Here is a 13,647-nt window from a genome sequence, read left to right as displayed (position 1 = left end):
AGGGAAGCAGTTTCTAAATCTTTCTTTGTCAGCTGCCTAACCATTTACCACTTATGTCCTGGTTATAAATAGCTGCTGGTGTTGCTTTTATTCAGGACTGAGAGGTAGAATTCTTTTCATACCACACTTTCCACTGCCACCCTTCATGATGTTGGTTTGAATGGCAAATGAATCTCTCACTTGGTAGTAGAAAAACCTGGCTTTTCATTCCTCTCATTCTGGGGTTTAGAAGTGACTCAGGCATAATTAAGAGCAGCCAGCAAAACTGAGGAAGTGCTAATGGCCTTGCAAGCATTGTGCTCAGAGTGGGCTGTAGAAATGAGCATCATCCCCTGGGATGCTTTGAATGCTGGAGATTCTGTTTATTTGCAAAATGCAAGGAACCTTTTTATATCCTGCGCTGGAAAATTTTGAGATGTGATATGTCTTAGGACCACAGTCAGGTCTTTCATCCTGCTAGTGCACCCCTCATGGAGAGAAGGGAAACTTAGAACAGCAGCAATGGTGAGAAGCACCGTCACACTCCTTTTAGCAGGACAGAGCTGCACCCGGGAGTGCTCTGCCAGCATGGAGGGGGACTAGGAGATTTAGAGAACCAGAGCTCTGGGACGGCTTGACAATTGACCTTGCCAAAAACCTGCAGACATGTCAGAGTTGGGCTGGGGAGGAGCAGATCATGCTCCACCACCTGGCCTCTAGGATCACCTGCACAGAGGGCTGAGAGGCAGGAAAGCTGTCCACTCTCTGTCTCTGCCTGTCTGAAGTGGGCATATTTCTGTGAAATATTTTAATTTCAGATAATGTTTTTCACTTGTAAAGTGCCTCATGTGAAACTGTCTGATGAGCATATCATACAGAACAGCTGTACTGTTCTGCCTCAGCACGATGAAATGTTTGCTGACCTGGCATGTTGCAGGTGATTAGTAGTGTTTGCTATTGGAACAAAGTGCAGCTTATCCTGGTCATATTTGACCAGAATAAGGTCTTTGGAGGCAGGGAATGTGGACGTGTCAAAGTTTGCAGATAAAAAGAGGGAGCAGCGCAGCTGGTGATGTGGGATGGAACACGGAGCAGCATGTGAGTCTCTCTCTGTTTTCTCTAAACACCAAAGGCTAGTGTTTTCACCTGATCTGTTTTTGCTCCAAGCCCATAAATGTCTAAATCTCATTACATTCTTGTAGGTGACCTTTCTGCCTGTGTCACCTTTTCCTAGGGCTGGCTGGTGACAATTTCTAAGGTAAATGCTGTGGAATGATAACTCGCAAGTAGGCTTCTTTTTTGTGATCCACTCCTGATTTCTCAGCTGCCTGGGAGGCAGGACAGACTGGTGTTCTGTCTGATGTGCACCGTCGGGATCATCCACAGCAGGTTCTTTTGCCATCAGCATGGATCCCCTGGTGCTGGCTCATACGATTACGCACTCATATATCACGGTTTCACTCCGCTTTGTTCTTTGTGGCTTTATGCACCCAGGACTGTGTATACCAAGATGCTCATCTTGGCAAGGGCTGGACTAAAGCTGAAGGAGCAGTGACAGCTTGCACTGGCTAAGGCTTTGGCTAAATTAAAATACTTCCCTTCTGCAATATTTCCGTGCAATTGTGAATAATGCAATGTAAAGGATGGTGGGTATAGACTGCCTGGCTTACAGGAAGGTTCCTGGAAAACAGGTAATTCTGGAGAGAAGAATGGATTTACTGTGTTGTTTTATTATTAGTTTTATGTTCCTTGAAATGCATATAGTCGCTCACTTGTAATCTGCATGTTGGATGAACTATGCCTGTGGAAATACCTAGCTTCTGGGGCCCAGGCTCTTGTGTTTTTCATAATCTGTGAAAAAGCTGATGTGTTTAATGAAAGCTCCCCCCCAAATCCCAGGCATACCATGGGGATGCTGCCAGCTGAAAGAGGTGGGGAAAGATGTGTAGGTTTCTGAGCTTTGCTGAAGAAAAGAACCTGTCACCTCTGCCTTGTGGCTTGTGAGGTGAAAAGTAGAGTTGTGATGAAATTGTACTGAAACTTTGAGGCAGTCTGGGCGGTCTTCCATGACCTTGGACCAACTGCTTCGTCTCTCAGTGCTTCTTTTCTTAGATGATGAAAGAATATAATGATGATAATACTTGTCTCTTAACAAGGGTGTTCTGATGAATAAATTAATTGTTCGTTGTGCTGTTCTCAGTTACTATGGTAATTAGTGCTACAGAACAACCTAAAAATAAATAAGATCATTTAGTGAAGGATATTCAGGGGAATCAGGTAGTACATCCTGGGCATTTGCAATAACCCGAGTGTGTTTTGTCCAAATGTGAATTTGTAAAAAAATTCACCGATGCTGAATTTTTGTAGCAGAAATGCTTCCAATTATCTTTTTGGAAGCAACTCTAGCACACATTTCCTTCCGTATCTGTGGGCACATGATTCTTGCAATTAGTTCTCCTATTGAGAACAGCACTCCCTCCTCACCCCATCTCCTTTACAGCCTAAGGGCACCTGAAACGAATGATTCTTTCTTCTTCATAAATCATACATACTCAGTAATACTGCCAAAGAATTGTTAATGTGTTTGGGGAGTTTACATAATGAACCTTTCTCGGTAAAGGTGAAGTATTGTCGATGCACTGCCTTGCTGAAATTCTGTTATAACCTTGCTGTACGGCAAGTAGAACGCCTAAATCCATGTGTAAGTCTGTGCAAAGTTTTTGAGGCTTTCTCTCAGTCATCAGATAACTACATCAGCATGCCCCAGAGCCAGCCTTTTAAAATGTTATATGATGTTTAATTATCTGTGAATTGTATTGGATTCCACAGGCATCACTGAAGTATTTTTCTGGGGTTTTCAAGTTAATATAATTTTGGCCCCTAGTAAGTTAGGAAGTATGTCTTAAGGTAGTTCTGAGTCCTTCAGTGAAGGTGTCACCCCTTCAAGGCTGTGGTTTCCAGTCCTCATAGGGACTCCCCTTACATAGGAAAAATATCTAGTGTTGCTAGGCAAGGATTTGCTATTAATTACTGTGTTCTCTGACTTTATGTACAGCTCTGGGCTTGGATATTCAGTGTCTTCCTTTGCACTGGGTTCCCAAAATAGCTGTCTTTTCTGACCTGGCCAGCTGGGGACCAGTTTGTAGTTAGCATTTGTGCAGAGCTAGCCAGTGCTTTCTTCCTCTCACTGTCACAGCTACAGCAACCTTCATCTGTTCACCTCCTGCACACCTGCCCACATTGTGTTGGGAAGGTGTCAATAGTAAGAACAACAAATGCCCCTTCTGCTTCTTTGGAAGCAGGAAGGTGATGCCTTGGTGTTCCTGTCCTCCTGCTCACCCAAACAAAGAGAACTTGGGTCATTGCTGTGGTCTCATGGTGGACTGGCGGAACAGATAGCACGACAAACAGCTGAAATACTTGCTTTATTCTACTGCTCTTGAATCATACAATTTGAAAAACTCATGGCTTGTGCAGAGGGCAGCCCAAATCTGCAAGGGGGACCTTTGTGCCATGTTCTCAGCCACTTGGCTGTTGCAGGGATCATCAGCTTTGCAGGTTTCTCCCTGTGTCTCTGTATCTGCTTGTGAATTCCTCTGCTTGCCAGCCAGCAGCAACCTTGTGGATATTGGGCAGACGTACAGAAACTGAAAAAGAGAGTGCAGGGCAGGCAGAGAGGCTTCTTTTCATGGCCTGTCTCTATTGCTTCTTTTGCTTCTGCTGCACCTTTCTGACACATTAATTTTGGAGCTTGTGGATTTTCATTTCCAGTTAGTTATTATTTGTGTTACAAGTTAGATCTCAGCTCTGAGGAACTTCCAGTTGCTGTCAGATTTGTGCCAGCTGTCACTACTTGTAGCTACAGCTGATTCTGTGTGTGGTTTCTGTCATAGTCCCCAGTCCCTGTTCCACATGTGTGCCCCTATTCATACATACACATGTGCTATCACTTTTGCAGAGATCTGTGGATATTCCTGACAGTGTTTTCTGCTTTTTCTCTGCTCTCTGTTTTCCTCTGTCAACAGTCCCCTTGCCCACCTTGGGTGTCACTGTGTGACGAGAGCAAATGACACAACAATGGTTTTGGCTGATACTTCAGGTCAGACTTGCCCTCATGTGCAGTCTTGGCTGCATCTCCATCTTTGTGTTTGAAGCACAGAGAAGAGTCCAGTCTGAGTAAGCTTTGAATGAGCTGTTCACCTGTGTCAGCTCAGTACCTTCAGCTAGTGTGAGGGGTGCATTGAGCACAAACTAAAGAGCTTGGTCTCCTGTCTAAGAGGAAACCTGCTTCTCTTGGCATAGTTATTAAAGTGAAATGGTAGAAGAGTACTGAGAGCTCCCATGGATTTTTCCTTCTTAGGTACATAGTGCAATTTTTTTTCAAATAGATTCTTTGTTCTTCTAGATGATGGCTTGAGTTTCTTTTATCCTGAAACTGAGCTGTGGCAGAGTGCAAGAGGGTTGTATGGTTGGAAATCAAGTTGCACTGCACCTGTGAAGCTACATGTCCAACCTTTGAACAAGGCAATATCAGCAAAGGCCAAGGGGTTAGATGGCTGTGGCTACTCTTTAACTTGTCTTTACTAATGTTCTGAAGGAATCATACTAACCCCTGCTTACTGGTCATTACTGCTGATCCACACCTCTGGTTATTATTTGAGATGTTTTGGGGAAGTATGAACAGTTTGTGTCATGTAGGTAAGCCCAATACTGACGTTGCAGAGATACTGATTTATATCTGCAGAAGGAGTGCCTCCACTCTGTCCTTGGGCAGAGTAGTCACAGGACAAGGGGAAATGATTTTGAAGTGAGAGTAGGTTTAGTTTAGATATTAGGAAAAAATTCTTTACTGTGAGGGTGATGGGGCACTGAACAGGTTGCCCAGAGTAGTTGTGGATGCCCCATCCGTGGAAGTGTTCAAGACCAGGCTGGATGGAGCTCTGACAACCTGGTCTAGTGGAAGATGTCCTTTCCCATAGCAGGGGTGTTGGAACTAGATGATCTTTGAGGCTCTTCTATGATTTTATGATAAGACTTAATTTCTGAATTTCTGGGCATTGGGAAATTTTCTTGTAATAATGTATTCTTACAGTATTGTTGTACTTGAGGGTTTTTTTGATATATTTGCAGATAAAGCAGATAAGAGTGGTGTCTTGTAATGTCTGAGCTCAACTTTGACTTGGACAGTTTGTAACTGAAGATTTTGTGTGGATACTTCTGTGCAAAATACAAATCTGCTGGGTTGCTTGTGGCTGAAAACTGGATCTGGTGGCTTCAGTGATTCTTTTCTGAGTTTCTGTAACTAATTTCTATTCTGGCCATTGTCTCCTAATATTTTTTTCAGCCAGAAATTGCCCAGCATCATGGATATCTCTTTCATTTTTCTCTCTCAGCTGCATGCTGGTCTATTATTGTGTCAGCTCCTTTCTTGATAGTCTTCCTTTGTGTGTGCCTGTACCACAGGGATGTGAAGATAGTAATGGATAAGGAAATAAGGAAGATAAAACCTCTCCTTGTTTTCCTCCACTTTCCCTTGGTGTGGCCGGCACACAGGCAGCAGATGTGTAGCCCCCTCTGCAGCAGCACACAGAGTATCTGTTGATGCCTTTGTGTAGCATGGCACTGGTGTGGAGCAGATGTCCCATGGGCTTCATGATGGTGGGGGTCTCTCTCAGCAGTGGCCTCTGTGCCACATTAAGATAAAGCATCCCAAAAGTGCTGGTGGGCAGTGTGTGTCAGTTCCCCCTGCAGCCATTGTATGTGCTTCAGGAGCTCCTGCCTTCTTCCTGCAATCCCCGCTCCCTCCCAAATCAGGATTATCACTGCGTGTTTGTTGAAGCATCTTGTGAGCCAAAATCCACTGCTGTTACAAAATCAGCAGGCAGGGCCAGTTCTGCCAATGTCAGTGATTCCAGTCACCAGCATCTGAAGAGATGACGTGAATTGTGTTTTCCCTGTTCAAACACTGGTAACTGCCAGAAGCAGGGTACAGGACGGTGAGGTCCAGGGCGCTGTCCTGGGCTGCAAACCCCATGTCTGTGTCTGCCTTCTCTTCTTAAACTACAATATTTGTTTTACTGATATCACCCATTGATTAGTATGTTGCTACCTAGTTTCTATAATCTAGAGAGGAGAGCCAGAAATTATTATATAGAAAGGAAGAAGTCCTCTGAAATCTGTGGTCCTTGGGTGTTAACTATAGCTTAGCAATAACATTGCAATAGGAGAAATATTTTGCAAATATTTTGGGGTTTATTTATTCTCTGGAAGCAAATTCAGGCTGATACTTCTTCAAACACAGGAAGGAAGGAAGTGTAAAATGTTGTAAAACTGAAACTGTCACCCCTTCATATTTACTGAGTTGGAGTGACCAAAAATCAAACAAAGCTAAACTATGCACTGTGCAAGTAAACGGAGATGCCTTTTTTTTTTTTTTTTTTTTTTTTTTTTTGGCAAAGCTCTAAGTAGTAAGTGGGAAAATGGGAATTGTAAAGGCAATCCCTTTGTAAGGATTTAGAACAAGATTAGTAACAATTTGCTTTTAATTCAGTGCATTATCTTTCTGTTATTATTCTGTTTTATTTCTGTTCTTTGTGGTGTTCCTGGGTCTAAACAAAACCTTTTGTCTCAGGTGAGGTTTCCATTAGTGAGAAGGTTTATGTTTCAGAGGGCCATGTTCAACAAGCTACTTGTGTAACTGGGCAAACAGTTAAATTGACTGAAAATGATACCATTCCTTTGCAGTATAGTTGCTTGGTTGCTCATTCGTGCACAGGCATAAGTTCAGGAGCCTGTGGAAATGCTTTCATTTAAATATACTTTTTCTTTCCCCCACATTTCATGCAGACTTAGCAGTTGGGCCAAATAGCTAAAAATCCTCAGGGATTTAAAGGATTAAATGAGAACAATTGTTTTGGTGTAGGAAGGGCAGAAAAGTCCTGAAAATATGACAGGATGTTGTTGCCGTGGGACCTGGCTAGTGAGCTATACAGCCACCTCTGTTGTGGACGTAAATATAATTGTGAGTGATGGACTGAAAGGTTGATGCAGATTTGATTGCTGGCAAAATTAGGGAAAAAAAAGAGGAAACCTAGTGATTGTACTGTTGACTGACCTGAAGGTTTGCCATTGGGCTGTTTGGTGAAGGTGGTAGGAAGATGCTTCTAGTGAAGGATAACAAATTTGTTTCTCCCACCAGATAACAAAGTCTGTGCTAGTTTTCATTCTCCCTTGGCTGGACTCTTCTGTTCCCCCTGGCTCCTGTGAGTAACCTTTTCTTTCATGTTTTTGTGTTTGTCTCAGGTACTGAAAGTTTCAGGCCAGAGGTTTTCCTGTGCTCTCCATAGCTGCTGCCTGGTGCTGCCCTGAGGAAAAGCAGTGTTGGGAAGGCGGGTGCTGCCCTAAGGAGAAGCGGTGCAAAGGCTGCTACCCCTTGCCTACGGAGTGTCAGGGCGAGGCTCATCACAAGGCCTGCTGTGCTTCCCTGCACCGGCAGCCATGGAGACCTTATCCCAGGACTCTCTGCTGGAGTGCCAGATCTGCTTTAACTACTACAGCCCCCGGCGGCGGCCCAAGCTGCTGGACTGCAAGCACACCTGCTGCTCTGTGTGCCTGCAGCAGATGAGGACCAGCCAGAAGGACCTGCGCTGCCCCTGGTGCCGTGGGATCACCAAGCTGCCTCCGGGATACTCTGTGTCACAGCTGCCTGATGACCCCGAGGTGATCGCCGTCATCGCGATCCCCCACACCTCGGAGCACACCCCCGTCTTCATCAAACTCCCCAGCAATGGGTGCTACATGCTGCCCTTGCCTCTCTCCAAGGAGCGGGCGCTGCTGCCGGGAGACATTGGCTGCCGTCTCCTGCCCGGCAGCCAGCAGAAGTCCCTGACGGTGGTGACGATCCCCGCAGAGCAGCAGCCGCTGCAGGGCGGCCTTCCCGCCGAGGCGGGAGCGGAGGAGCCGGACCGGAGAGGCGCCGTGAAAAGCTCCACCTGGTCAGGGGTGTGCACTGTGATCCTGGTGGCCTGCGTCCTGGTCTTCCTCCTGGGCATCGTCCTCCACAACATGTCGTGCATTTCCAAGCGCTTCACGGTGATCTCCTGTGGCTGAGGCAGCAGGGGCTCTGCTCCCCCGGGGGTCGGGTTGGGTCGGTGGTGGTGGTATTGAGCGAGACAATTCCGTGCAGCTTTCCCCAGTGACTGCAGGACGCTGTGCACCGGGGCAGTGGTCCCTGGAGGGGTGGCATCAGGCCTGTCGGCAGCCTGCGGAGAGAATCACGTCCCGTGTCTGGCGGCAGTGGCACTGAGGAGGACTGCATGTGTCACCGCAACCATTTATCAAAGGGACTGCAACTTCACAGTGATTTTTTTTTAATTGTGTTACGAGATTAAAGACTCTATGTAGCTGGTTATACTGTGAACTATACAGTATAACACAGTATATTAAAATCAAAACTGCTCCACATAGAATTAAATGAGAACAGGCGCACAACTGTACGAGGTGTTCAATACCGGTCCACACATGCATTATTTTTTAATGAGAGGAGGGAGGGAGACTCATAAAATGAAGAAATCATTTAGCTGGTAAAGCATTTTATATGTTTTAAACGGAGCATTAATTAAACCAAGTTTAGGGAGTTGTAGGATAGTTTTTAAAAGGAAGCATTTTACAAGCAATGGTTTCCTTCCTTGGTGTCTGTTTTTTGCCTCTGTTTTTCCCCCTTTTCTTTTAACTACAGGGAAGTGGTACTTCCAGCATCTTTTATTTGAAGGAGCTTTCAAGAAGGGACTCAAAGTGTGCTAGAAAGAATATTGAAAGTACAGTCAAAACAGTTCTGCCTAATCAGCTTTATGGGAAGGATGGCGTTGCATGGTAAACATTGGACACAGTGTTTTACCTCCAGTCTGGGTGCAGACTTCCTGATGACTTGACCTTCACAGCTGTTAGTGAAGAAATAGGTCATGAGAAATCCTAGGACTCCTGCAAGGATATAATAACACATTGCTCTTAATTTTCTTTTCCTGCAGGTTAGGTTTACTTAACTGTTTTTGAAGAATTTAGACCTATTTTGCCTCCCTCTTTCGTGGGAGTTGCAACTGTGCACTGATGGGTGGTGTGACAGAGGTGTTGCTCTAAGAAAGCTTCACCGTTGAAACTGAGACCAAGGACTCTTGTGTGCAGTCATCTAGTAAGAGGCAGTGACATATCTTGGAGAAGAATCCAGGCCAGCCTAAGATCTTGCCAGGTGGGCCACCCCTCCTCAACTGCTGTGGCTGTCCTGGTGTCAGAATGTCTGGGTGAGCGTAACAGACCCTCTTCCCATGTTTCAGTCTTACTAATGTAGATGATTTCATAAGGACAGATTTGAAAAACAAACACAGGAAGTGTCTCCCTCCACCTGTGACTGTCATGAAACCCCAGTCATTTGCAGTTCACTTCTTGGGAAGAGCCAAATTCCTGAATGTCCACTGCAGTAGCACCTTGCTCTAAGCAGTCCTGCTAGCTTTAGTAGTACTGCTCATACGTAAAATAGAGCCCAGTGAGAATTTAGGTATTCGGCAAGTCTCATTGCTGAAACGTACATGAGATTTAGGGATTGGATCAAGGGTCACGTGGCAGGCCTTTAATAAGACAGAAAAAACTGTTGATTTGCACTGCTTCTTTTTGTGAGTATAAGGCATAACCTCCCTGAAATGTGTCCTCTTGCTGTCTGCCTACTGCTCTTTCTAATTCTTGGAAATAGCCAAATGCCATATTATAACATAGTTTTGACTGTGCAGTGGCCAAGTTGGCTCCGTAGTCATCCTTGCTTTTCTGGTTCTATCACAAAATCCAGTTGCTGGTTGACAATAAACATTCGCAGCTCACACTTCTGTCAGGAGCATACCTCCGCCTTCATGCTGGATTTCTTTCCTTCCCTGTTTCTAAACCACCGTTTTCTTCCTTGATTCCCATGAACAGAAGAATAGAATATAAGGTTCTTAGTTGTGATGATGTGTTTGGTCACGTAGGGAGAGGAACCATTGTGCTGATTTTTATCTACTGTCATACGTATGCATAGCACAGGAAAAAAGTCTCCAGATAACACTGGAGATGCCTTTTTTGTGCAAGGCCCATGTGCAGTATGCCTTGAACATGGCTTGCAAATACTGTAATTACATGGACACCTCTCTGCAGCATGTTTCATTTGGTTGCAATAGGGAACACCCGGTATTCCCAAATGTATCTTGTGAACATGCTCATCTCTTGTTGCCAGTAGCTAGCCAGATTTCTACTGACATCCATGCTATGCTGCTTATTGTGTAAAGGAAAGCCAGTTCCCAAAAATCCTGCCTTTTCTAAGACTCTTGAGGAGCTGACCAGACACAGGACTTGACCCTCTACTGCCTTATCCTGTAGCGATTGCTGGGTGTACCAGAAGCTTGTGGCATAGGTGCAGGATGTGCCGAGAGCAGTGCTGGTGCATTTTGCATCAGCTTCTGCATTTGTTTATCTGAGTTGTCAGTGAATGCACAAAACCACGAGGCAGTCAAGGAGCAGGTCCTGGTGACACAGTGGTGGTAACGTTACCTCCTTCCAGCCATACCTGCCCAACTGAAGCTCTTGAGGCCGAGGATTCTCTGGCATTGCAAAGAAAGGCCCTCTTCATCTCCACATGGAGAGTGCAGAATAAAAGAGGAATCAGAAATTAGGTTAAAATACCACACTGCATAACACATTATACAACAGGCAGACCTGGAGTTTATCCGGAATTAATGACGTGAGTGTTATATTAGCAGAATACCATCCTGTACTACGTAACACAGTACATTGTTTTGTTAATATGAATTTCCTGTACTTTTGTGCCTGCTGAAATGCATGTTTGACCTAATTTCTGATCCAGACATTTGCCTGCTCACAGCCTTGTGTAAGAGCAATAAGTAAAACCTCAAGATTTTTGCCTGCGTGTATGCGCATGGTGTGTATGTTCATTCCTTTTTATGAATAGGAATTCTGGAAAAGTTTTTGTTCTGGCTTTAGACTGTGACTAGAATTTTAAATTTGCAGCTCTCATCTATGTTAGATCACCTAGCTTTTTGCTGACTTGTGTAGAAATGAACTAAATAGTTTGTTGTAATGTACAGTGTTAAAATGTTTCTCAAGTATGTCAATAGTCATACTACTTTAAAAATGCAGTGCAGTCTGTCCCATTCCTTGGTTCAGTACCTGGCATTAAAAAGTGATACTGCTAATTTTTTATTATTCTTTAAAAAACCCCAGTCTTGTCTGTAATTTTTCCTTTGTGGAGAAACACATTTGGACTTGTGCCAAAATTGTCAGGTTCCAGGTTAGCTTTTGTTCTCTGGTGTCCAGTAAGAAGTCACTGCCCAGTTCCACCAAAAAGAAAGAAGCTTACTGTGACCCAGTACCGTTTGAGAAACCAAAACTTTATGCTAAAATGTGTGGGTAATTATTCAAGCACCTGCATTTTTGGAGCACATTACTCTGTATGAATGTGTATTTATTTGCTTGTTTAATAGAAAGGATGTGTGTGTTGGGGTCCAGCTTCAGGTTTTTTTCCTGGATGGTCCCAACTTCCATTGTTGGCTTGTGCTTTGCTGGCAAACAGACTTTAGGGTTCACTCTGTGAAATTTTGTTTAGTGAATTTTAAAAATTCAAAATATGCAATTTTGGTATGCAGGATTTTTTTAGGAAATAGTGTGTTCAGTGATTGTTCATGCTTAACTACGATGTAAAGGAGCCTGTATGTTTTGTAAACATGGAGCAGTCATGAGTCCAAAGATTCATCTTTACTAATGAAGCTCATTCTGAATAAAACGTTAGCAGGAAAAGAATGATAGCAAGTGAATTATGGCTCCTCTGTTATTTTGCCATCAAATGAAGAGTGTGGAAGGGAATTTGGCAGAATTGCTCCATATTTTATGAGAGGGTGGCTGAAATTCATCACTCAGCATTTAAAGGCAACGTGTAAATTATGGGTTGTGGTAAATAGTGAAAGGGCATTCCGGTTCAATTGGTATGGAATACAGAGTCATAGCTGATGACTACTGAGCCACAAGACTTTTTTCCTGTTTTAATAAAATTAAAAATTTCAAGCTACTGCTTTGCTTATAGGAATGGGGGATTGCTGGCCTTCACTTAAGCTTGCCTTGTGCAGACTGGTACACTGGTTCCCTCTTGCCTTGAGCCCCCCACTCCCTGTCACATGACTGCTGGAGCCATGGGCAGCCAGCCTTTTTTTCTAGTGCAAATGATTTCGTGGAGCAGAGATGGTCAGTATTACACACTGGTTTTGTTACATTCACAGCAGGGCTGAATGAAAACCAAACAATTAATACATGGTATGAATTGTTCCATAGATGTCGCACAACCAAAAGCTCCAGGCACCAGTCTATCCTGTAAATTGTGCTGAGCCTGTGTTGTGTGGATCTTTTCTCAACACTGCCAGGGAGTGGAGGCTGTTTCCTTGCACTCATGAGAATGCATCTCTACCCACCATCCACAGCCAAACTAGCTCCAGGGAATGGGGCCTACTGCAATGAGACACTTGCATGGTACTGCAGATGTTCACGTGTCGAGTAAAAACCTCTCTAGTAAGTGTTGGGGTTGAAATGCCTCCTTATCCCAATTGCACAGAAAGTGTGGCTTGATGTTTGTTTTTCCCAGACCTTTTCTATGGGTGGATGAAGGGGGAAGGGAGGGAAGAAGGTACATGGCAGCAAATAAATCCCAGCAACTGCTAGCTAGGAAGCTGCTGAAAGATCAGCTGGCCCTGAAGGCAAAGTTTTTGTGCAAGAGCTTCAGTAGGACAAGATTGTCTGTAAATGTAGTGGATTTAGAACATGTTAGTGACCTTTCCTGTGCTGTACAGTGTTCGTAGGCCTGACAGCTGGGCTTGTTGTGTTCTCTCTCTTTGTCACTTTACCTCTTGGATGCTTGTGTCAACAAGCAAAGCTTTTTGCTTCAGCCTCAAGTTGAACAATTTTCAAGACATTTCTTAAGTTGCCCTGAGCAACTCTAATGAAAAACCTAACCTTCCAATATCAGTGAAATTTAATACTTAATGAATGTTCAGAAAACGTATTTTTTAAGCACTGTCTTGTCCTTCAATATATTTTTATTGTAGTTCTAAATCCTATAATTTTTTGTGCTAATCATGTTCCTGAATAATAGCAGAGTCAATTCAAGGGATTAGTTAAGATCCACTGGCAGAAAAAAAACATTTCCTGTCCATCCCACAGTCCCATTTCAGCTCTACATAAGTCTGTTTTCACTCTCATCCATTTTGCACTGGCGCATGTAATCATGGAGGTGAAATGGGAATTCGTGGGCCTGCATGGAGCACCTGGCATACGAGCACAGGGATGCATTCCCTGCTCATGGATGCATTCCCCCCCTGTGCTGGGGGGGCATGCACATGCTCATGTGTAGTCAAGAGGGCTGATAAAAGAGCCTCAGGGCTTTTCTGTCTCAGGAGGGTCGTGTACAGTATGGTGCTGGGATAGCTTGGAAACGTGAAGCTTTGTTATGGCTACCTGGGTTTCCTGTGGGATGAGTTGCCACCCCCTCCGAGCTGTCCCCTGCAAACCAACTCCTGCTCTTGGATGGAACTCTCTGCTCCACAGCTGGTGCCTCTTCTGGAGTTCAGGTGAGGAGCCGTACATTCC

The 13,647-nt window shown here is 44.3% G+C and overlaps 1 protein-coding gene across 4 annotated transcripts in view; it reads left to right on the top strand.

The window, feature by feature from the left end:
* The window catches only part of RNF152 (ring finger protein 152), a 44,910-nt gene extending 31,724 nt beyond the window's left edge, over positions 1-13,186 (top strand). For all 4 annotated transcript variants that reach the window (XM_063400632.1, XM_063400642.1, XM_063400659.1 and 1 more), the window contains exon 2: positions 7,282-13,186. In XM_063400632.1, the coding sequence (XP_063256702.1) occupies positions 7,477-8,088 (612 nt within the window). In that variant the 5' untranslated portion in view covers positions 7,282-7,476 and the 3' untranslated portion in view covers positions 8,089-13,186. The remainder of the gene's footprint in view (positions 1-7,281) is intronic.
* Positions 13,187-13,647: the final 461 nt, after the last annotated feature.

This window comes from Prinia subflava, chromosome 1, assembly GCF_021018805.1.
Source record: "Prinia subflava isolate CZ2003 ecotype Zambia chromosome 1, Cam_Psub_1.2, whole genome shotgun sequence".
NCBI classification, from domain to species: Eukaryota; Metazoa; Chordata; class Aves; order Passeriformes; family Cisticolidae; genus Prinia; species Prinia subflava.
This window is presented reverse-complemented; position numbering and strand designations above follow the sequence as displayed.